The sequence below is a fragment of the Sminthopsis crassicaudata genome, chromosome 5 (genome assembly GCF_048593235.1).
Source record: "Sminthopsis crassicaudata isolate SCR6 chromosome 5, ASM4859323v1, whole genome shotgun sequence".
NCBI classification, from domain to species: Eukaryota; Metazoa; Chordata; class Mammalia; order Dasyuromorphia; family Dasyuridae; genus Sminthopsis; species Sminthopsis crassicaudata.
This window is the reverse complement of record NC_133621.1, coordinates 239,264,759-239,289,571: the sequence shown is the minus strand read 5'-3', so window position 1 is coordinate 239,289,571 and position 24,813 is coordinate 239,264,759. Positions and strand designations below refer to the sequence as shown.

The 24,813-nt window shown below is 35.5% G+C and overlaps 1 protein-coding gene across 1 annotated transcript in view; it reads left to right on the top strand.

The window, feature by feature from the left end:
• The first annotated feature begins 11,673 nt into the window (after positions 1-11,673).
• Positions 11,674-24,813, top strand: part of ETFBKMT (electron transfer flavoprotein subunit beta lysine methyltransferase) — a 40,286-nt gene continuing 27,146 nt past the window's right edge. Inside the window, 1 exon segment of the mRNA XM_074269623.1 lies at positions 11,674-11,690. Within this exon segment, the coding sequence (XP_074125724.1) occupies positions 11,674-11,690 (17 nt within the window).

Genomic DNA, 24,813 nt, shown 5'->3' with positions numbered 1-24,813 from the left:
TGATGATGTAAATAGCTAGATGGTTTTGTCTGAAAGTAATGGAGTAAAGCATTACCACATGGAAACAATATGTTCCTAATTATTATAAACAAATACTACTAGAGTGTTCAAATTGAAGTTGTCCTAATGCAAATCACTAGACTACAGGAAAAACTAATTGTAGGAACCCAATTTCAGTATTAGAAAGCTAGTATAATAGTATAATAAAAACACATTATTACATAATTTTATTCTTACTAGCTATATATAGTTACAACTAGTAATATTATTATATAACATAATAATTAATATACTAATAGTATAATAAATAATAGGGATACACAGTCAATGCCTTAATATCCCTGTTTTTCTATGACCACTCCACACTGATTATTCTGATCAGAATAATTTGATTACTGCGTGTTAAAAACTTAGGTTTTGATGTGCATTTCTTTTACTAATTATTTGGAGCATTCTTTCTTATAGTTGTTAGTAGTTGAAATTCTTCTTTTAATAAGTTTTATTTAGAATTTAAGAATTCTGATCAACATAATCAACAACTGCAATTTCAGAGGACTCATGATGAAATATGCTACCCTCTTCTGAAAGAAGGTGCTAAGAATGGGTGCAGATTACCCTCTCTATCATCTATTTTTCAATCTTTCCCTATGTCCTGGCTCATTCTTGGGAAGAATTATTGGGGCTCGTTCTTTCTACAAATATTCCCTTATCTCCTGAAAAAATTCTCACCTCATCCTTCTGTTCTCAATTGCTATCTTCTTATATCTTTTCAGTTTTTTGTAGCTAAACTCTTTGAAAAGGTCACCTACAACTATTCTCTTACAGTCCTGTTTCTAATCGTATTATTCCACCAACATTACTTTCTCAAGTAGCCAATGATCTCTTAATTGTCTAATCATGGGGCCTTTTCTCAGTCTTCATTCTCTTTGAACCATCTGCAGTCATATATGCTGCTGATCACCCTTTCCTCCTTGATATTTTGATTTTCATAAAGAACAGGTCTGGTCATGTCATCTCTCTCCCTGGTTATAAAACACCAGTGACTATTGCCTTCAGAATCAAATACAAAATCCTTCCAAACTTAGTGCCCTTCTACCTTTCTACTCTTCTTAAGCTTTATACTATGTACTTTTTAATCCACTGACATTAGACTCCTGGCATTTCTGTGTGTGACAGCCACACAACCCCTAACTCAAAATGGCTATTCAGAGACTTCTCAAAGTAGAGAATAGGAGCTTTATTAGAATCTCACGAGAAGTGGGCAGTCCACTCACTGAGTTCTTCAGAAAGAGGAAGCCAATTTTATAGAGCCTACGAGGCTGTTTAAATGGTCAAGAGGAAAAAAAAATTACAGAAACTATTTGTCCACCTATCTCCTGTATTTATCCTTTTAAAATCATGGTACTAGGGTTAAGCAATAACTGTTTTAGAAGGAGTCTGTTCTGCTTCAAAGGTTAATAATCATTTAAGCCAGAGAGGTTAAAGGTTTCTAAAATAACTAAGGAGACTTGGTTTATCTCAGACTTTCTCAGTCAACAAATAGAGATTATCCATTTTTCTAATATCTCCCGGCCATTAAATAATAAGTTATCTCTTAAAATGTTTTCTGTTGGAAGAGCAAGTCTTCGTTCTTCTTCCCAGATCTTTGGTATTGAGTCTTATTATTCTGAGAATACTCTGTTTTCCCATTTCACTTAGTGTTACAAAGTGTTACAATGTTTGCTACATTCTAGTCTGTTACAATACTTTACTCAAATATGGTTGACTTATTACAAATGTTTGCTTAGCTGATCACTATACTTAAACAATTTTAAGTTCTTTATCATGATGTTTATACAAAGCATTTTATTTTCCCAAACCCATGACTTTATGAGAAACCACAAAAAACCTCTCACTCTCACATTTCCATGGATAAAACACTCCAAAGATTGGCTCCTGGAATTTTCTTTGACTGTCTCTCATGCCTGAAATGCTCTCCTTCCTCCTCTCCATTTACCTCCTTCCCTGGCTTCATTTCAGTCCTAGCTAAAATTCTATTTTCTACAAGAAGTCTTTCCCAATGCCTCTTCTAATTATTATTCTAATGACATTCCTCTCTTAATTATTCCAATTTATCCTTTATATGACTTGTTTGTGCATATTGGTTTGTTTATTGTCTTTCCCCATCAGATTTTGAGCTTCTTGAAAGAAGGAATAGCCGTTTATCTCTCTTTGTATTTTGATGCTTAGAACAAGGACTGGCTGTCTATAAACAACTGAAACTTTTTTTTTTTTTTAAACATGGCTATTTTGAAATTTGTTTTGTTTGACTACACATATTTGATACAAGAACTTTGTTTTGCTTTCTTTTTCGACTGGGGGAATAGAGGTGGGAGCAAAAGCAGATTTTGGTTAATTAAAAAAATTTTTAAAAAATTTTTTGAAACAATCCTGTTCATACCCTTCCCTATGTTTTGTTAAAGTTCTTTTGTATTTATATAGATATCAAAATCTAATATGGAAGGAGATCTTTCCATCAATGAAGAGGAAATTAGAACAATAATAAGGAATTACTTTGCCCAACTTTATGCCAATAAATTTGATAACTTAAGTGAAATGGATGACTACCTCCAAAAATATAGGCTTCCTAGATTAACAAAGGAGGAGATAAAATGTTTAAATAGTCCCATTTCAGAAAAAGAAATAGAACAAGCTATTAATCAATTCCCCAGGAAAAAATCCCCAGGACCAGATGGATTTACATGTGAATTCTACCAAACATTTAAAGAACAATTAGCCCCAATGTTATATAAACTATTTGAAAAAATAGGGGATGAAGGAGCCCTACCAAACTCCTTTTATGACCAGGTAGGTTGAAAACTGAGAAAGAAAACTATAGACCAATCTCCTTAATGAATATTGATGTTAAAATCTTAAATAAGATATTAGCAAAAAGACTTCACAAAATCATCCCCAGGATAATACACTATGATCAAGTAGGATTTATACCAGGAATGCAGGGCTGGTTTAATATTAGGAAAACTATTAATATAATTGACCATATTAATAATCAAATTAATAAAAACCATATGATCATCTCAATAGATGCAGAAAAAGCATTTGATAAAATACAATATCCATTTCTACTAAAAACACTTGAAAGTATAGGACTAAATGGACTATTCCTTAAAATAGTCAGGAGCATATATTTAAGACCATCCGTAATCATAATATGTAATGGAGATAAACTGGAACCTTTCCCAGTAAGATCAGGAGTGAATCAAGGTTGCCTACATCACCATTACTATTCAATATTGTATTGGAAATGCTAGCCTCGGCAATAAGAGTAGAGAAAGAGATTAAAGGAATAAGTGTAGGAAATGAGGAAATCAAACTATCACTCTTTGCAGATGATATGATGGTATACTTAGAGAACCCCAGACATTCTAATAAAAAGTTATTAGAGGGGGTTGAGGGAGGAAGGGAAAAAATCTGAACAGAAGTAAGTGCAAGGGATAATGTTGTAAAAAAATTACCCATGCATATGTACTGTCAAAAAAAAAAAAAGTTATAATTATAAAATAAAATAAAAATTAAATAAACAAACAAAAAAATTGTTCTCCAGAATGTTTGGATTAATTTGCAATTCCAACAATAGAACATTAGTGTCCCAGATTTTCTTTTTAAATTTATTTATCATTTTTAATAAACATTGCTGATATTGAAAAAAAAAGTTATTAGAAATAATTCACAACTTTAGCAAAGTTGCAGGATACAAAATAAAACCACATAAATCCTCAGCATTTTTATACATCACCAACAAAATGCTACAGCAAGAGATACAAAGAGAAATTCCATTCAAAACAACTGTTGAGAGTATAAAATATTTGGGAATCCATCACCAAAGAAAAGTCAGGAATTATATGAGCAAAATTACAAAACACTTGCCACAAAAATAAAGTCAGATTTAAATAATTGGAAAGGCATTAAGTGCTCTTGGATAGGCCTAGCGAATATAATCAAGATGACAATACTCCCCAAACTAATCTATTTATTTAGTGCTATACCAATCAGACTCCCAAGAAACTATTTTAATGACCTAGAAAAAATAACAACAAAATTCATATGGAAGAACAAAAGGTGGAGAATTTCAAGGTAATTAATTTAAAAAAAGTCAGATGAAGGTGGTCTAGCTGTACCTGATCTAAAGCTATATTATAAAGCTGCTGCCATTTGGTATTGGCTAAGAAATAGACTAGTCGATCAGTGGAACAGATTAGGTACACAGGAAAAAATAGGGTACAACTATAGCAATCTAGTGTTTGACAAACCCAAAGATACCAACTTTTGGGATAAGAATTCATTATTTGAAAAAACCTGTTAGGAAAACTGGAAATTAGTATGGCAGAAATTAGATATGGACCCACACTTAACACCATATACCAAGATAAGATCAAAATGGGTCCATGATTTAGGCATAAAGAATGAGATCATAAATAGATTAGAGGAACAGAAGATAGTTTACCTCTAAGACTTTTGGAGGAGGAAGGAATTTATGACCAGAGGAGAACTAGAGATCATTATTGATCACAAAATAGAAGAGTTTGATTACATCAGATTAAAAGCTTTTGTACAAACAAAACTAATGCAAACAAGATTAGAAGGGAAGTAACAAATTGGGAAAATATTTTTACAGTTAAAGGTTCTGATAAAGGCCTCATTTCCAAAATATATAGAGAACTGACTCTAATTTATAAGAAATCAAACCATTCACCAATTGATAAATGGTCAAAGGATATGAACAGACAATTTTCAGATGAAGAAATTGAAACTATTTCTAATCACATGAGTGTTCCAAATCACTACTGATCAGAGAAATGCAAATTAAGACAACTCCGAGATACCACTACACACCTGTCAGATTGGCTAAGATGACAGGAAAAAATAATGATGAATGTTGGAGGGGATGTGGGAAAACTGGGACACTGATGCATTGTTGGTGGAGTTGTGAAAGAATCCAGCCATTCTGGAGAACAATGTGGAACTATGCCCAAAAAGTTATCAAACTGTCCCTTTGATCCAGCAGTGCTACTACTGGGCTTATATTCCAAAGAAATACTAAAGAAAGGAAAGGGATCTGTATGTGCCAAAATGTTTGTGGCAGCTCTTTTTGTAGTGGCTAGAAACTGGAAAATGAATGGATGCCCATCAATTGGAGAATGGTTGGGTAAATTATGGTATATGAATGTTATGGAATATTATTGCTCTGTAAGAAGTGACCAGCAGGATGAATACAGAGAGGCTTGGAGAGACTTACATGAACTGATGCTGAGTGAAATGAGCAGGAGATCATTATACACTTCAATAATGATACTGTATGAAGATATATTCTGATTGAAGTGGATGTCTTTAACATAAAGATCTAATTCAGTTCCAGTTGATCAATGATGGACAGAAACAGCTACATTCAGAGAAGGAACACTGGGAAAAGAATATAAAATGTTTGCACTATTGCCTTTCTACCCAGGTTACTTATACCTTTGGAATCCAATTCTTACCGTGCAACAAGAAATTTGGTTTTACACACATATATTGTATCTAGGATATACTGTAACACATTTAATATATATGGGATTGCCTGTCATCTAGGGGAGGGAGTAGAGCAAGGGAGGGGAAAATTTGGAAAAGTGAATACAAGGGATAATATTGTAAAAAAATTACCCATGCATATATACTGTCAAAAAAAATTATAATTATAAAATTAATAAATTATTTTTAAAAATAAATAAAAAAACAAAAAAACTAATATGGAAATATTTTATATTTTGAATATAATATAAAATAGATGTGATTATCAGTTTTACAATTATGCCATATATACTTTTATACATACTTATGATCTCCCTCATTAGAAGGTAAGCTTTTTGTAAGAAGATTACTTCATTATATATATTTAGTTCTTTAGTGCCTAGCCTAATGTCTGAGCATGTGGTAAATAACTATTTGATTAATTGATTCTGGATTTTTTAATGGTATGATCTCTAATACTCAGGTCATATACATTTTGAATTTATTGAAGAATATGATGTAAAAAATGTTAGTCTTCACCTAGTTTCTGCTGGGCTGTTTTCAAGTTTTCCCAGCAATTCTTACCAAATAAGGAATTCTTTCCTGGGTAACATATTTTTAAATTTATTGAACACTAGGTTATTTAATTTAATTATGTACTATTCTTCCTCATACAGACCATTTCATTGATTTATTTTTCTTTTTTTTTTTTTTTTAGCACCAACTGGTTTTGATTATTTTTGCTTTAAACTATAATAATATAAGACTAAAATAATACTATAGTAATATATGACATCTCCTTCCTTCCTACTTTTTTTCATTATTTTCTTTAATATTCTAGATACTTTATTTTTCCAAATGAATTTTGATCTGGTCTTTTGATCAGAAATATCTGAAAGATCTCTTTTCTATTAAAGATCAATTTTTGACTGTTAGATGATTTTCAGTTTTATCATTTATTCTTGATTGTAAATATATATATATATATATTTTTACCTTTTGGAATATGATTTTCCATCATCTCTATTGATATAGTTGTTCCCAGGTTTTGTATAATCCTGATTCTGGTTTCTTATTATTTAAATTGCTTCTTTGTGTATATTTAACAGGGTTTTTGGTTTTTTCTTTGAGCTGGGAACTCTGGATTTTTTTTGGCTCTGATTTTGGGATATCCTTCGGAGTTTCTTTTAGGAGGTAATCTGTGGATTCTTTATATTCTGATGTTCTCTTTGATTCTAATAGAAAATGTGCATTTTCATTTATGATTTCATCATCCTTCCTTTGTCGTTCCCTCTTTCCTTCCCTTTTCTTTCTTTCTCTCTCTCTCTCTTTCTTCTTCTTTCTTTCTTCCTTCCTTCCTTCCTTCCTTCTTTCCTTCCTTCCTTCCTTCCTTCCTTCCTTCCTTCCTTCCTTCCTTCCTTCCTTCCTTCCTTCCTTCCTTTCTTTCTTTCTTTCTTTCATTCTTTCTTTCTTTCTTTCCCATGCTTTGAAAAAATTGTAGGCAAGGTAGGTGAAGCAACAAACATTAAGGTATTCCAATGATTGTTAAATGATTTCTTCTTGACCCGTTTTCTAGGTCAGTTGATTTTTATACCAGATATTATACTTTTTCTTCTTTTTTTTTCAAACTTTTGATTTTCTTTTAATATTTTTTGCTACATCATGAATAATTCTATTACGGTTTCTTTGCCATGGTACTGCAATCGAGACCCCTGCTTCCACATGACTGATCACAAACACGCCTCTCCTCCCTGGAACTGTGACCCCAAACTGCTTTTAAGCTACAAAGTGTTCACAGTAATCCCTATCTGACCAGTTGTCTAGCCCCATTATTATCTTTGGGCTTAGGCCTTTGGATACAGTTATAATCACCACTACTGTTCTTTCTACTGTCTGCCTCTAAAACTCACTTCTGGAGCTACCTACCAGATATCCTTTAAGCTAGGCCCTACTCCAATGTCACAAATCTCTGTTGCCATCCTCTTGAATTGTTTTAATCTGGAAAAATGTCTCACTCTGACCATTTGTTTGGCTTTGCCGCTACGGAATTTGATTTGAGGTGCTATTTTAAAGTTATTTGGAGGGGGATCTTGGAAGAGATTGGCTGAGCTGCTGTTTTGACCCCACCATCTTTGCTTCATGCTAATCCTCCTATTCTAGTTTCTGAATTGCATCTTTGTGTAATTCAAGATAATGCTATTGACTTTCTCTCCAGTTGTAATAGAATTCAGGCTTCTTTTTAAAAATTAGTCAGGCTTTATCCTCTGCTGCATCTTTGGGTAGGATAGTCAGCCTTGATTATTTTTCTCCTAAATTCCCTTCTAGGACTTCCTAGGTTCTTCATTATATGTTTTTGACTACCCTTGAGCTTTCTGATAACTTTAAAGTGAAGGAAGCCTCTGCTTTTACTGCTTTCAGACAAAGAACTTTGTGAGTTATAATTGTTTTTGATCTCTCTCTGTTTACATTGAGGAGCTTGTTTTCTTGCTCTAGAGTTGGCTTTCCTGATAATCCCTCTCTTATTAGCCAGAGGCTTCTGGATGACCTTTTATATTTTCCAGATTAAGCTACTTTCTATAATTTATTATTGGATTTCTTGACCATTATATGGTTTGGTGCAAATTTCAGGGTCTTGACAGAATGAGTATGAGGGAATTAGGCATTAATCTTGGCTAAAATACAATATATGTTGTTATTAACAACGTAAAAACATTTTAAAAAATAATTAGATAATAAAGAATGTCAGCTCTTAGTATAAAATTGATTCTAGATTTTAAAATTGTTGCTCACAAAAACAAACCCTGAAATCTGAAATGGCTTTAGGAAGAAATTTGTTAGGTCATTTGAGAGAGAGAGAAAGAGAGAGAGAGAGAGCGCCAGAAAAGAGATATAAACTCCCTCCTCCAGGTTCTGATTATATTACATAGGACTTTGATAAAGATTTCTGTATACGAGTCACACATGAAACACATGACAAAAGTATCACACATGAGTCAACTGAAGGGAACCCAAAATACAAACTTAGGTAGATCCAAAACAAACTCTGGGTGTAGGTTCCTGACACAAGACTTTGGGTGAATACAGGACCTGGGGAAACACAAAATTCCTTATAGCTATATTCAGCATTCCTATAAAGTTACTGTGGTCAGGATAATGTGGGCTGAGTACAGTCTCTAGTTATATTTAAACTATAATAATAAGATTTCAAAACAATATAAAAAATAATTGTTTCCTCAATTATATAATAAAGCTATATTAATATGTAATGTTGTGTTATGTTTGAGTCTGATGTTTGGTGGTTTTTCAGCCTCAATGACAGTGGTCCTAGACATGTATACTTATAAATATTAAGGGCAAAAAAGAGTCTGATTAGGCAGGCTTGGTTGACAAACTTGCCATTAACAAAAGAAATAAAAAACTTTTACTTATTCTGATCATTACCCTAACCCACTTAAACATGGAGAAAAGGGCACTTCTTTTAAGTGCATCCATTAAGGACCTCTTGTCCTTGCTCAGTCACTAATTCTATCTATTCCTCCTGACTTCTACTTAGTTTGCTTAGAAAAAGAAGTCTGATCTTTTGATGGGGGAAAAAGGGCATTTAGTGCAGGAAATTTTCCCTACAAGTTTGATAAAGTACTGACAAGATTTTCTTACTTTATGTCTAGAAAATTTATTCAGATTAGAGAAATAGTAATTTTTTCTTAATATTTCTAAAAGAGGATATCTTTTGTGCATTCATGCTGTATACCCAACTATATAAACATATATAGTACACATTATAAATTTATTTGGGCATGCATGTATGTGGCTGTAGAAATACATATGCACATACTTATATGGTTGGTTGGTTGTTATCCTTCATTTTCGAAGAAGACTAAAATTTCATCACTATGTTAGAGTTGAGTTACAGTGTGTTCAACTGTGGCTGATCAGACCAATACAAGCCTAGAATGCTCTGCCACAGGTTGGATACAAATAGTCCCTTTTTGCAGTGGCTTTTCTAACTGTGCATCTGGAGTTTCTTCAGAGCTAATTCAATTTTGCTTTGCTCAAAGGGTACAACACCTTCTCTGATGACCCAGACCTGGGAGAAACACCCAGGGATATGAGTATAGGTAAACTAAGGGAACCTCTCCTTATTAGGAATGCCACCTAGCTGTGCTGCTAAGACACTGGGTGAGAAGAAACCAAAACACTCTGTGAGTGCAGAAGCAGTGGGGCAGAGATGCTTCTGGCTGCAAGTCCTTGCAGGAGGGTAGAATTTTTGGTTTGGGGTTCCAGGTCAGAGCTGAAGTGAAGCTAGAGACACCATGCCTCCCACCCCACAATTAGAGATGCTAACACTAATACTTCTTATTTTTAAAAAAAAAATAATGAACCAGCAAAGAACAAACCCACCCATAGAAACTTACAATGGGAATAGGAAAGACTGGGGTTTGTCTTCAGAAGACACTGATGTAAAAAAAGTTTCTTCTACCAAAGAGTAATGTTAAATGGTTATCTACCTAGAATTTATAGACGAACTCAAAAAAGACTTTAAAAATCAGAGAGATTGAGGAAAAAACTAAAAAAGTAAAAACCATCCAATAAAAGCAAGATTATAAAAAGAAGCTAATCAACTAGAAAAGGAGATACAGTCTTAAAGAAGAAAATTCTTTGAAAATTAGAATTGGGTAAGAGGAAGCCAGTGGAGTTAAAAAAAAAAATACCAAGAAATAACAAAACAAAATATAAAAAATGAAAAAATTGAACAGAATGTGAAACAGATCTGGAGAACAGATCAAAAAGAGAATATGTAAGCATAATTGTACTACCTAAAAGCTGTGATCAACAAAAGAATCTTGACACAACAATGCAAGAAATAATTCAAGAAAATTGTCCTGGAGTGATAAAACACGAGGGAAATAGAAATAGGAAAAAAAAAATCTATTCATCACCACCTCAAAGAGAAAATTTTATTGCCAAATTTGAAATCCCCAGATCAAAGGGAAATTTTTTTCAAGAAACAAAAAAAGGAAAATTCAATGCTGGAGCTACAAATTAGAATTGTGTCAGACTTATCAGCAGCTACAATAAGACTGCAAGTCCTGAAATCATATATACCAGCAATCAAAAGAACTATTCCTGTGGCCAAAAATTTATCCAGCAACATTATCCATGATGTTGAATGGGAAAAAAAAAAAAAAAAAGGACATTCAACAAACTTGCAGATTTTCAGGATTTCATCTCAAAAAACTAACAATTAATAATATCCAAGAGTGAAATAAACTCCCACATAAGGTTATGAGTCTCCTGTCAATATAGCTCTTTAAGCAGAAAATATGATCAGTTATTAAGAATATCTTAAAAGGGATTTATGTTCTAGATGGCAGTTGGGGGTAGATAAATCCTAAGATTGCTATATATTACAATAAATTTCTATTTCAAGAAAGCATATATAAAAACAGAAAAGATTATATTTTATAAGTGTTCATCTTTTCTTTGCTTTCTTATGTAGGTTATTCTTTTGTTCCCTATCATTTCACACACACCCCAAACAGGATACAATTAAACACAGATATATTTATATATACATATTCTTCTATTAATGCTATTACTGTGTACAATTTTCTCCTGGTTCTGCTCACTTCAGTTTGCAAGTCTTTTATGCAAGTTTTATGCAAGTCTTTCCAGGTTTCACTGAAAGCATTCTGCTCATTATTTATTAGAGGACAATAGTATTCCATCACAATCACATACCACAACTTATTCAGCCATTCCCCAGTGGATGGACATCCCCTTCAATTTCCAAATTTTATTACCATAAAAAGAGTTGCTATAAATATTTTTGTTCATATGTGCTCTTTTCTTTTTTCTTTGATGTCTTGGGGGTGTAGATCTAGTAGTAGTATTATTAGGTATAGTCCCAAATTGCTCTCCAGAATGATTGGATCAGTTCATATATAACTTCACTAACAGTGCATTAATATTCTAATTCTGTCACATCTCCTCCACCATGTGTCATTTTCTTTTCCTCTGATATTGGTCAATCTGATAGTTGTGATCTCAGGCCCTTTATAAGCCCACTGCAGACAGCAGTCTCTCTCTTTAACCTGGCTCCCTAACCTGGGTGGCCAAGCCGAAATGGATAGCCGAAAAAGGTAAAGACTTTGGTAGTGAACACGTGGGTCTTCTGACCAGGTGTTCACTCGGGAACCAACAAGTCAGGGCATTATGTGAGTAGGTATAATAAAGGCTTTTAAGATTACATGTGGCTGTTCTTGAGCGTGCTACCGGTTATTAAGCTATAGATTCAAGAGATCGTGGCCAGAGACCTTTGAAGGCCTCAGAGGAGGCAAGCTGGGTAGAGTTGACACTGTAAAGGTCAGTGGTCAAAGGGACTCTGTAATTGTAACTGCCAGGAGGGCACAGTTGTGCCGCCCTCCTCCTCCTCCTCTTCCTCCTCCTCCTCCTCTTCTTCCTCCTCCTCCTCCTCTTCTTCTTCCTTCTTGTTCTTCTTCTTGTTCTTGTTCTTCTTCTTGTTCTTCTTCTTGTTCTTCTTGTTCTTGTTCTTGTTCTTCTTGTTCTTGTTCTTCTTGTTCTTGTTCTTCTTGTTCTTCTTGTTCTTCTTGTTCTTGTTCTTCTTGTTCTCCTTGTTCTTCTTGTTCTTCTTGTTCTTGTTCTTCTTCTTGTTCTTCTTCTTGTTCTTCTTCTTCTTCTTCTTCTTCTTCTTCTTCTTCTTCTTCTTCTTCTTCTTCTTCTTCTTCTTCTTCTTCTTATTCTTCTTCCATACTATTCATATACCACAATTTTTTCAGCCATTCTCCAATTGATGGGCATCCACTCAGTTTCTGGTTTCTGGCTACTACAAAGAGGGCTGCCACAAACATTCTTGCACATACAGGTCCCTTTCCCTTCTTTAAAATCTCTTTGGGATATAAGCCCAGTAGTAACACTGCTGGATCAAAGGGATGCACAGTTTGATAACTTTTTGAGCATAGTTCCAAATTGCTCTCCATAATGGCTGGATGTATTCACAATTCCACCAACAATGTTTGATAAACATTTTTCTAATCAAAAGTGATTTAGAGCATTTTAATATGTATAGATAGCTTTGATTTCTTTGAAAACTGCCTGTTTATATCTTTTTATTATTTATCAACTGAGGAATGCCTCATATATTCTTATACATTTGATACAGTTCTCTATATATTTGAGAAATAAGGCTTTCATCAGAGAAATGTGCTGTAAAAATGTTTTCCTTCAGTTTTCTGCTTTTCTTCTATTCTTGGCAGTACTGATTTGGTTCTTACAAACCCTTCTGCATTTAGTATATTCAAAATTATCCCTTAATGCTTTCTATCTCTTATTTGGTCATTAATTTTTTCCTTCTTCATAGATGTGGCAGGTAAATTTTTCCATGCTCTTTAATTTCTTTATGATATCATTCTTTATGTCTAAATTATGTACCCAATTTGACCTTAGCTTAGTATACAATGTGAGATTTTGCTTTATATCAAATTTCTGCCAAATTGCTCTCTAATTTCCCCAGCAACCTTTGTCAAATAGTGAGTTCTTGTTCTCAAAGCTTGATTCTTTGGATTTATCAAACACTAGTTTATTATCTTCATTTACTACTATGAGGTTATTTTTTAAAATAAAATTTTATGGATCTTTTGTCTTTTACATCATTATCATTTTCCCTAGTATCCCTCTTCTCTCTTACAGAAAGCCATTAATATACAAATAGTATTTTATTTATTTACAAAGTAACAGCAATAGTGTAAGAATGATCAACTATTTTCAGTAAGAACATGACCAAGACAATTCTGAAGGACATATGATGAAAAACGTTATCCAGAAAAAAAGAACTGCTGGAATCTGAATGCAAATTGAAGCACATTTTTTTGTTTTTTTGTTTTTTCCTTTTTTCTTTCTTCCTTCCTCCCTCCCTTTTTCTTCCTTCCTTCCTTCCTCCCTTCTTTTCTTTCTTCCTTCTTTCCTTCCTTCCTTCCCTCTTCCCTTCCTTCTTTCCTTCCTTCTTCCCTTCTTTCTCCTCCTTTTCTCTTTCTCTCTCTCTCTCTCTCTCTCTCTCTCTCTCTCTCTCTCTCTCTCTCTCTCTCTCTCTCAGACCACCCCAATGATAAGCAATCTAGACAAAAGGGGGAATCCACTTCAACTAAAACCTGACCTACCCTTAAGCTTGAAAGAAATCAATGGAGTCATTGAAATCTAACATTGAAGGAAGAATGAATGTCACAATGAAGAATAAAAAATGTAGAACCTTGTGGCATCCCAAATTCAGATTTAGAAATTTAGAAAAAGAATGTTTTTTTAAAAGTTTTTTACATGTAACTGAGAAAAAATAAAATTAAAGAAAAAAGATTTTAGACAACAAAAAAATAAACTCAGCATGTCTAAAATTGACTATCTTTTTTTCTAAAACAAACTTTCCTCCCTCTTCTACACTTTCTTATTATTGCTTTCTACTACTCCAAATCTCTTTTCCCCAGGCTTGTAAGCAAGGTCTAATCCTTAACAGCTCTCTCTCCTATTCCCTTATTCTGCAAAGATTCATTCTGCAGCCAAGACCTCTCAATTTTGCCTTTGCAACATGTACACCCTGTCTCTCCTCTGGATGGATTCTGCTATTATTCTGGTGTAGGTCCTATCTCATACCTGAACTCCTTATACCTGAACTATTGCAATAGCTTTCTGGGTGATCTGTCTCAAATTGCACTCCACTACAATCCATCTTCCATTCACTTATGACCATTTCACCTCCCTACTCATTAAACTGTGTTGGCTTACTATTATCTCTAGCAGCAAATATAAAATCTTCTGTCATTCAAAACTTTTTATAACCTATCCTTACCTTCCAGACTTTTTAAACCCCTCACTCTTCACCACCATATAATGTTTGATCCAGTGATACTGGCCTTTTTCATGAGCACTATTTCTATCTTCTAATTCTGGGCATTTTCATTGGCTCTGCCTCATGCATGAAATCTTCCTCTTGACTTCCTTTGCTTTCTTCAATAAGTCCCAGCTAAAATTCCATCTTCTCCAGGAAGCCTTACTAATCCTCTTAATTGTAATGTTTTTCTGCTATTTATTTGTTTACATGTCATCTATCCTCTTAGACTGTGAGTTCTTTGAGAATAGGGACCGTCTTTTAAAAATTTTTTTAAAAAGTCTTCAGCCATAGCACAATGTCTAATAAACTTTTACTGACTGACTATAAAATAACTATCTTCTCTATAGAATCAAGTATTCCCTTTATATGTATCCCTCCCCATGAGTATCTATTCTTCCCTCTAATTTATAAATGGACACCTATTTTGTGGGAAAAATGATTTGTTGTTTCTTTTTTTTTTTTTTTAAACTAAACCATTTTATATAAACTTTCCTTTGGATTAATTGTGTTCTGTATTGACTATTAAAGAAATAATGAGATAATGAGAGAGACTTATGAACTATGGTTTATGAGATAATCTTGAATTTGGGGTTGTCTTTCTTGGGACCTATTCTTTTTTTTTTTTTTTTTATAAATTTTTTTGACAGTATATATGCATGAGTAATATTTTTTATAACATTATCCCTTGTATTCATTTTTCCAAATTATCCCCTCCCTCCCTCTACTCCCTCCCCTAGATGACAGGCAATCCCATACATTTTACATGTGTTACAATATAACCTAGATACGATATATGTGTGTAAATCCCATTTTCTTGTTGCACAATAAGCATTAGATTCCGAAGGTACAAGTAACCTGGGTAGATAGACAGTAGTGCTAATATTTTACATTCACTTCCCAGTGTTCCTTTTCTGGGTGTAGTTGTTTCTGTTCATCATTGATCAACTGGAAGTGAGTTGGATCTTCTTTATGTTGAAGATATCCACTTCCATCAGAATACATCTTCATACAACATTGAAGTGTACAGCGATCTTCTGGTTCTGCTCATTTCACTCAGCATCAGTTGATTTAAGTCTCTCCAAGCCTCTCTGTATTCCTCCTGCTGGTCATTTCTTACAGAGCAATAATATTCCATAACCTTCATATACCATAATTTACCCAACCATTCTCCAATTGATGGACATCCATTCATCTTCCAGTTTCTAGCCACTACAAAAAGAGCTGCCACAAACATTTTGGCACATACAGGTCTCTTGGGACTTATTCTATGAATTTGGGATGCCACAGGGTTCTACATTTTTTATTCTTCATTGTGACATTCATTCTTCCTTCAATGTTAGATTTCAATGACTCCATTGATTTCTTTCAAGCTTAAGGGTAGGTCAGGTTTTAGTTGAAGTGGATTCCCCCTTTTGTCTAGATTGCTTATCATTGGGGTGGTCTGAGAAGAAATAAGTCTCTTCCAAGACTGAGTGATTAGTCACATCCCCCAGACCCTCATTAGAATAAGCCCACCTCTCATTATAATATTCATCTTTCATTATTTGTTAACCAATTAGAGTTGATTTTTACCCTCAGACTACCTATTCTTCCAAGCATCATGTGAGTTCCATGATGGAGCTTTGCTGTAGGAGAGACAGCCAAATGAACCTCCTTTTATTAGTTATCCTCTAGTATAAGTATAATGATTACTATGTCTCCCAAACTTTTTATATGTCACAACTCTAGGGTAGCCGAAGGTCCAAATCAATACAAATCATTCTTAATTTCCTGTTCGCTAATGGCCAGAGAGGTCATGATCTTGGTCGCTGACTCCACATATCTATATACTTCCTCATTATTCATCTTTCTTTGATTTTACATCTCCATGATTGTCTCCAAGATGCTGATAGACTGTCTTTTGGCTCTAGAGACTATCTCTCTTGTGATTGTGAAGATCAATATTTATATATATTTCTGAGACATTTATTTTTAATTTGTTTTTGTTTCTATTAGTATATCACTACAGGCTTTCAAAACTACAACAAACTCAAACCTAATAAAGTTGAATTAAAACAACTCTATGCAACTTATACATAAACCAATACATTGCATAAATTCCACACAAGTTTATTGTGAGTGTTCTGCTTTGTAAACCTTTAAATTCTCTATAAATAAATATTTTAAATCCCAACAATTTCTCTTATAGATGCATTTGAAATGAGAAATTATCTATCCTAACACCAGATGGCAGCATAGTCTCAGTGAAATGAGATTTTAGCATTCTAGGATAGGGCAAGTTTTTTTATGCAGGCCTAGAACATGTTAGGAATGACTGAGGCAATGATCTCTGTATTGTAGAGTTCATCCTTTGCTAGATATGGCCACTATAGTTGCAAAACAGTTGAAAGGAGAAAATTCAGAATAATTTTAATAGCTAACATTATTAATATACCATTCATCTGTATAGGGGCCTCCAGGTGAGGTAATTCCCTTCATCAATTCATATCAATAATTATTCTTTCATCTACAGTTTTAGTTAACTAGGATGCTGAAAAGTAATTTGGACACAAACCCAGATTTTTCCGACTAAACATTCCAACTCTACTTCAGAGAGAATGAAACTCCATTCAACTAATCACATTGCTCTAATGTCATATGCTTGCCAAAAAAGACTAATTTATGAAGAACTCAGAGCAAGTGCTCACAAGGTGGTTAGAAAAAACAATACAAAGACAATCTCTTGGTGTCTCAAGAATTTTAATTTTGCAATTACCAGCAAATTATGATCACTATAGCTATCTTTGAGGAAGAAAGTGAGAGGCAAATAGATCCAATGATCAGGGTTGGGGAGGAGAATAGGGATGATTTGAAATTCACTGTCCCATCCTCCTGGCTCCCAAGGTAACACTTGGGAAAACAGGGAAGTAGTGTGTTTAAAACAATACCTCATTCCCCCTGAGGGACAGAGGGGACTCCAAATAGTCCCACATACTTTAAAGCAGACTTGCCAAGGCCCTTCACCCAGACATCTGCAAACCATTTTAAGATTAGATAAAAGTCTTGGCCCCAAAGGAATGTCCTGGATGCGTGAGAACTCCCTGCCCCAAGGTTTCTCTGACCCAGGTGTTAACAATAAAGTATTCTTTAGATCTTAAAACCTGTCAAACACATGATGAATGTTTCAACCATAAATCTGTCACACATTGCCTTGACTTCCTGATATATGGTCAACAGATGTTATATCCTTTGTTCTATGGAAACTTACTTTGCTACGTGGCATTTGCTCCACAACGTATATAAACCCTCTACTTTGCTTCAATAAACGAACTTTTCTGCCCTGTGCAGAATCGTCTCCGCTTCTTTCTTTTCTTCACCCATTCCCAGGTTGTAGCCTTACCAGCCTTTTGCTTACAGGCTGACACGCGGCTTCAGATCTCCCTTGTTCAAGACCCGCAGGCCGGGTCACAGACTCAGCCCCTGCTCTGGAGTCCCTGTTGATTCTCCTCAATTTATAAACTTGCCAAGTTTCTTGAATTCTTTTTGTGAGTAAGCCTATGAGTCTTGGCAAAAGACCTTATTTTGGGTTATATAATTCCCAAATAAGCTTGGGCTTACTGAGAATTTATAATCTTGTTACTTAGAAGTGGTTTCTAATGATTATTTTAAACAGCAAGATACAATGTTGTATCACAGTTCCCTTTTATTGTCCTGCCTCAGTTTCCCTAATTGTCCTGCCTGTTTCCCTAATTTTCCTTAGTTTCCCTGAACTATTCTGCCTCAGTTCCTTGAATTGTTCTGCCTCAATCCCCCGGTAGCAACCTGCCCCCTCCTGATCATTAGGACTAATATAACTTAAGCCTGGCTACTAAGATTATAAATTGTAAAATTTTAATCCAGATAAGGAGAAAGACCTTCTACCTCAGACAGCATGACTCCAAACCTTCCCAACTTATCAGAATGTCAGTTGCCTTCCCCCATTATGCCATTATTCTTTTTAATCCTAAATTATTAATAATTTATGGTCCTACTCCCCAACCTGTCAGAACCAGATTGATGGTTCCTTCTCTGAGATTCCCGCTCACCAGAGTTTGGATTCCACACCTCTACATTGGACTCTACTCTGATAGCTTAAGAGTCAGTGTATATATATTTCATAGGAACCTCACATTGGCTGCTGGATGCTTTGAGACATCAGCCCTGGGGGCAACATGCCCCCAGCACAATCTCTCCCTCTCAAATAAAGTATTAAAAATTCTCTAATCTCCATCTTGCCTCAGTTTCTCTGGCATTACAAGATGTAAACTCAAGAAGGAGAATAAAGAGGAGAAATTGAAAAATGTTATGTAAAAAGGCTTTGGTTGTTGATCATTGATCATCTTAAAAGCAAGATCATTTGTGCAAAGTTGTACTTAAAATCATCTTTTTAGATATCAAGTTGAAAATTTACTTATATGTGATCCTTGAGGCCTGAACCTATCTAAAGCTATGATTATTTGCTATTTGTGAAACTTGTGTTTTGTGAGACTTGAGATATAATCTCTTAGAATCATAATTATGTTCTTTTTCTCTCATTACAATTTTCTATATTCAAAGCAAGTGACAAGTATGTTAGATTTTGCTCTTCATATTCTGAAAATGTCTTATCATTTAATAAGTGAATATTTGACCTAGTCATCAGCATGCTATATTTAATATAAAATAGGTATATTTTACTAGAGAATTATGTTTGTATAGGACAAGATTCTTAAAGGTTTCAAAATGATCTAAGAACAAATGGTACAACTGGTTATGACACCCCACTGTTATTTTTTTAATTATTGAAACTAAATCTGAAATATTTTCAGTGTAGTTTGGAGACGAGAATTTTAGTGCAATCTATCTCAAACATTCTGCTTTTTGACAAGTAATTGTTAAAAGGTCCTGCCTCCCTCCTTCCTTCTCTCTCTCTTTCTCCCCTCTCCCCCTGCAACCTCATGGGCTCCCACAAGTGGGGAATAACTATTTGATCAAACTACCTTAACCCCTGCTTCTTAGGTTTGTTTTCTTTTAGGCTTTGGTCAACTCACCTTCAAATGATTAGCACTGGACAGCCAAATCAACCAGAACCCACTGGATAAGCATCAATCAGCTTCTGGCCCACTCCTCAAATTCCAAATCAGGATCCTGTGGGATGGCTCAACCTTACCCAGTAAGTAGTTTTAGAAGATGAGACATCACTTCATACCCCAAAGAACTTGGATCTCATTGGTTTGGGGGGGAGGAGAAATGGAACTGATTGGTGAATGGACCCCCAGATTCTCCAATGATTCTCCAGTAAGGAGTTTATTGTTTGCCTAAGTGAAGGCAGGGGGCTTATACAATAATAATGCTCTTCCCCTGCTACAATAGGATTTGGGACTTAGTTAAGATTTGGATAAACATTACTGAAGAAGATAACCCACAAACAATTTAGTCTGATGCCTGTCAAATTATAGAAGGTGGAGACTTAACTAGTCACAGACAACTAAGTAGTTATAAATGTTTGTGCCCTGATAAAGAGGATTTTATGAAACTGCCTGTCCAATTTGGTTACTACAACTAATAAAGGCCAGATATTTAGAGAATGCAAATCAAAGAGTAAATCGAATTTATGATTTAAGAATATTCGTATTAGATAATAGATCTCTTAGGAAGATTTGGAATCGTTGTTCTTAAACCACAGATGAAAGTTGTAAAACAAAAAATTGGGATTCTGTATTCTCTAAATGCCTCCATGCCTTATGGAAATTGGGGGCTTCTTTTGAAATAGGGGGCTTCTAAGTTTACTCAGAGCCAAATGTCTTTATCTTAAAATCCAAAGGCTATCACGATTATCAAGTGTCCATTTGACTAAACAAGCTTTTCTTTTGGACACACCTAATTTAACCCTGAAGGTATGTCAGAACTCTGAACCTAATACCCATGATTGTGAGGAATTGCAGCTTTTAACTAGCTGTTTGGAATTTGTTTCCTTAAACAGTTCTGATGTAATCTGGTATGTGGGTGAGTTTAACTTTGGAGAGAGGGAATAAGGAAGGCTGGATATGTAATTATGGATCTCAGCATCATTGAGTCTGCCCTATTCCTTCCTAACACTTCTGCCCAGAAAGCTGAGTTAGCAGCTCTCAAGAATACTCTAGAATTAAGCAAAGGAAAGCAGACAAACATTTATACTGACTCCAAATATTCCTTTCATGTCCCATAGGGACATGTTCCTTCATGCCCAAGGGTCAATACAGAAGGAAAGGATATTCTTGACTGCTAAAAATTCCCCAGTTAAGCATGGGAATGAAATTTTGCATTTCCTCCTTTGTAGTATATTGTCCAACACAGGTAGAAATAATGTACTGCAAGGGCCACCAGAAGGTTGATCTGAGCAAGTTGTAGTCAGTCTCCGGGTAGATAGAATAGGTAAAGCTGTCTGCAGAAAAGTGAGTGGTTCTACTGGCTCTTCTGATATCTCAAGGTTCCTCTTCCTTCACCCCTCACTATACTCTGGAGGAGAAACAGCAGTATGAATCCAGGAGATAGTGACTCTCAACAGGATGATATAGAAATTATCCAGAATAAATAGTGATCCCAGGATTGGGAATGTGGAAGCTCCTTTTTGGATTGCATTAGGCAACTCATTTAGGGAAACATGCCCTCTCTATCCTGTTAAATGCTTTTTCCCCCAAGACCAAAATATCAGAAACTATATGCCAGGTACACAGAGACTGCCATGTCTGTACTCAGGCTAACCCTAAAGGCGCGGTGAAATTCCCTATTACTGTTTAATCGAGGATTCCTTCCCCAGGAGGACTGGCAATTTGACTTTACACATTGAGTCTCCCCTTTAGGACAGAAAGAGCAAGTAAGGGTGATTAAAATCTTATTCCCCAGATCCTTGGTCTTTTTAGCGTGATAAGGACCCAGCTTCACTTTTCAAGTCACTCTGGGAATGGCTGAAATATTAGGCATTATCTATCATTTTTATGCCAGTGTAGGCACTCCCAATCTAGTCAAGGTTGAAATGGTGAATTATACCTTGAAAAGAAATTTGACCGAATTGACTGACCCTGGAAATTTGGCAGAACTGGGTAAGTACTCAGAGCTTCTTGAGCAGATATTAAGCTTAGCCCTTCTGAGTTTATATATGGTAGGCTATTCTTTACTTTTTATATCCTAATAAATCTTGAACAATTCCTTACCAAATATTCTCTCTCCTTAGGTCAGGTGCAAAGGAACTTGTCAGATTATTTTGATGCTCATATCCCTAAGCCAGATAAAATCAGGTCTCCTCTTAAACTGTCAGCCCTGGAGATGTGGTCTATTTCAAAATCTTGGAAGACATAGAGAACAGACCTGTTAGGAGAGAAAAGGAAGGGCCCCTATAGAGTCATCTTGAGCACTCTAACAGCTGGAAAACTTGAAGTCCTTCTTAGATTAATTCATATTTTTGGAGAAAACCTGTTTCTTCTTTCATCACAAGACTTCTCAAGCAGTATTCTTGTGAACCAATGGAGTACTTGAAGTTTCTCTTCAAAAAAAGCAGAGGATCCTCTTGACCAAATAATCATTGAGTAGTTGCTTTTTGTCTGTTTTGTTTCCCTTTCTGCCTTTCTCTGCTTCTGGTTTTGCACAAAGTGATATATTCTTTCCTTTTGCTCTTAGCATATTCCTCATTCTTACACCTGGAACTGTTTCCCTGTGATTAGAATTAATTCTGTTGGGTGAGGTGGAGTGCTGGGTATGTTATTCTCCTCCCCAAGTTGTGTCCTACCTCCCATGGCTCTTCCATTATTCTTGGGAAGCCCAGAATAGAATTTGATCTCCATGAGTTCTGCTATGGACCTCCCAGCTATTTCGATAGCCCATCTTTCTCTAAGCCTGAAGACCCAGAGAACTTACTTTTTGGCTGGGGACAATAAAGAGATTGTTATCTTTCTTGCCTTTCAACAAATATAAACTCAGGTGGCACAGGAGTAGGCAACATGCAGACTTTTTTCTGGCCTCCTCATCCAGACTATCCTTAAGTATCATCCAGTGACCAATAATATCATATATCCTTATAATTATTTAACACTGGCCTCAGTTTTTCCCTGGTTTCTATAACACTTCATTTCCATAAGCCACAGTATTGCACAACTGCCTGTTCCATACTGAAGGTTCTCTTTGCACAGCCTGGGAAACTGTCTTCACTTGTGGGCCGTCCTTCCTGTGTCCAATGATACACAACCCTCGGTGCTGTCCTGACCATCCACTGCCTCTCCTCAAATCAACCTCTTGGACAAAAAGCACTTAGCCACATCGTACCCCAACTTTGTATTTACAATAGAACTTATAATGGGACCTATCCCTAACATCATTCCTATGCAAAATGCAGATTCTATGAATATGCCTTCTTTGATATCAGAGAGGGGGCTGAGAACTTAATCCCCTTGGTAGGTCATTGGAGTCATGATGCCATTCTCACCAATCTTAACAGCTACCATTTCTCATCTCACAAATAATATCTCTCATGCCCTATCTGATCTCTAGGAATCACTGACATCTTTAGCTAACATTGTTTTAAATATTTGCATTGTTTTTGACTATTTATTTCCTGGCTTTGTCTGAAGATGTCTGTGTCCTTGCTAATATTTTCTGCTGCATGTACATTAATAATTCTTACAAGGTAGAATTTCACACACAAAGAATCATGGAAGTAGTCTCTTATATGCAGGAAATTCATTCCAAGTTGGTATCTTCCCCTTACCTTCATCCTGAAGCTCTTGGTTGTTCTCATGACTAATCCCCCATTTTGACTCCCCCATTAATTTTATTGCTTTTGGTTTTGGAGCCATGCCTGTTTAATGTGTTAGTGCACTTTGTCTCTTCTCATTTATGGAAGTTCCACCTTCAGCTTCTGGGCTACCAGCCTTTGGCTACTGTTTTACCTTGGAGTTCTCAACCTTAGACACAGCTGGCAATAATGCCCTTCACCCCTCCTCTGGTATAATCATGGGGCCACCTTCATATCCATCTTTCCTAGAAAATTTCTTCCATATTATTTTGTAATTTAATAAAAGGGGAAAGATGATGAGATTGATTTTAGACTTTGCCTTGCACCCTCCCCTGTAGGAAACTGCCCATTAACAACAGAAATTTAGTCCAGTAACAAAAGGACTCAGGGCATATATGACTAAATTTGCTACAACCTAGTTCCTTGAAACAATACCATGACCCAAGTTCCCTGCACCTGTCTGGGTTGGACAACTTTATCCTGTATTTCTTTATCCTTTCTGGTTAACTGTTCATGTAACTTAGTCTGTGACAACAGACCCAGAAATTGTGAAAAATACCAGACCCTTTGTCTAGCTTGTTGCTGGACCCTTAAGGAATCATCTTGCTATTTACAATAAAATCTGCCTTGCCTGAGAACTGACTTGCTCTCTGAAATTCTTTTCTTCATCCAACTAATCCAGACCCATTCAGACCAATCCTTATCATTATGTGTTTGTTCCTCTTTTTAAAATGTCTCCTTTCTGTTCCTTCCTACACATGAAAAACATTTCAGTGATTCCATAGTGGTTTTTGGCATCACTATTGTAATTTGCTCCTTCTTTTCTTCTTTATTAACATCTCAAATTTTGAGCTAGAGGCTCATGAGATCATGTGACCTGGGTGTATCAGTTTCCCTGAATTGTTCTGCCTCAGTTTCCCTGGTGGCAACCTCTCCCCCCCTTTGCCCTATTGGGACTGAGAGAACAAGGGCCTCTGGCCACTCTCACATTACAGTGAGCCATAAAATTCCAGATGTCTGATCTTAAATGCTTGAGTATCTCCTAGTCTCATACTTCCTGTCTCCTGCTTTCCACCTGTCAAATTAAAAAGTTATGGTAATTTCCTGGAATTTCCACTTACTCAGTGCTCTGTCCTCCCCACTATCCTCGGCCTTTGTTTCCCTGATAGCTTACCTGTAACGTGCTGTTGTCTCCAGAAGATGCCAATCACTCTCTGGGAGGAGAGCTGCTGTGTCAACTCAAATCTCTTGGACAGATTTTTCTTCCTGTAGAGAACCATTGTCTCCAGACAGTTGCCGTTAACTCTGGTCCAGAGTAGTGACTTCCCTCTTTTATCCTCCCAGAGAATGGCGTGGGATAATGCAAGGGCTTCTGGGAAAAATTACTTCAACCAATGAACTTGCTCCTCCTAAGCATGCAAGCTCTTCCCCAGGAATTCACAAGTAAAAACTCCCAGTAAAGGCCAGAACTAGAGAATTGTCAAGTACCGACTTAGCACTTAGTAAGAACCTAATATCTCATTATCTCATTAGCACTTAGTAAGAACCCAACACTTACCTACTCTAATTCCTTTCATCTCTTTCTCAACTCTTATTGCCAAAG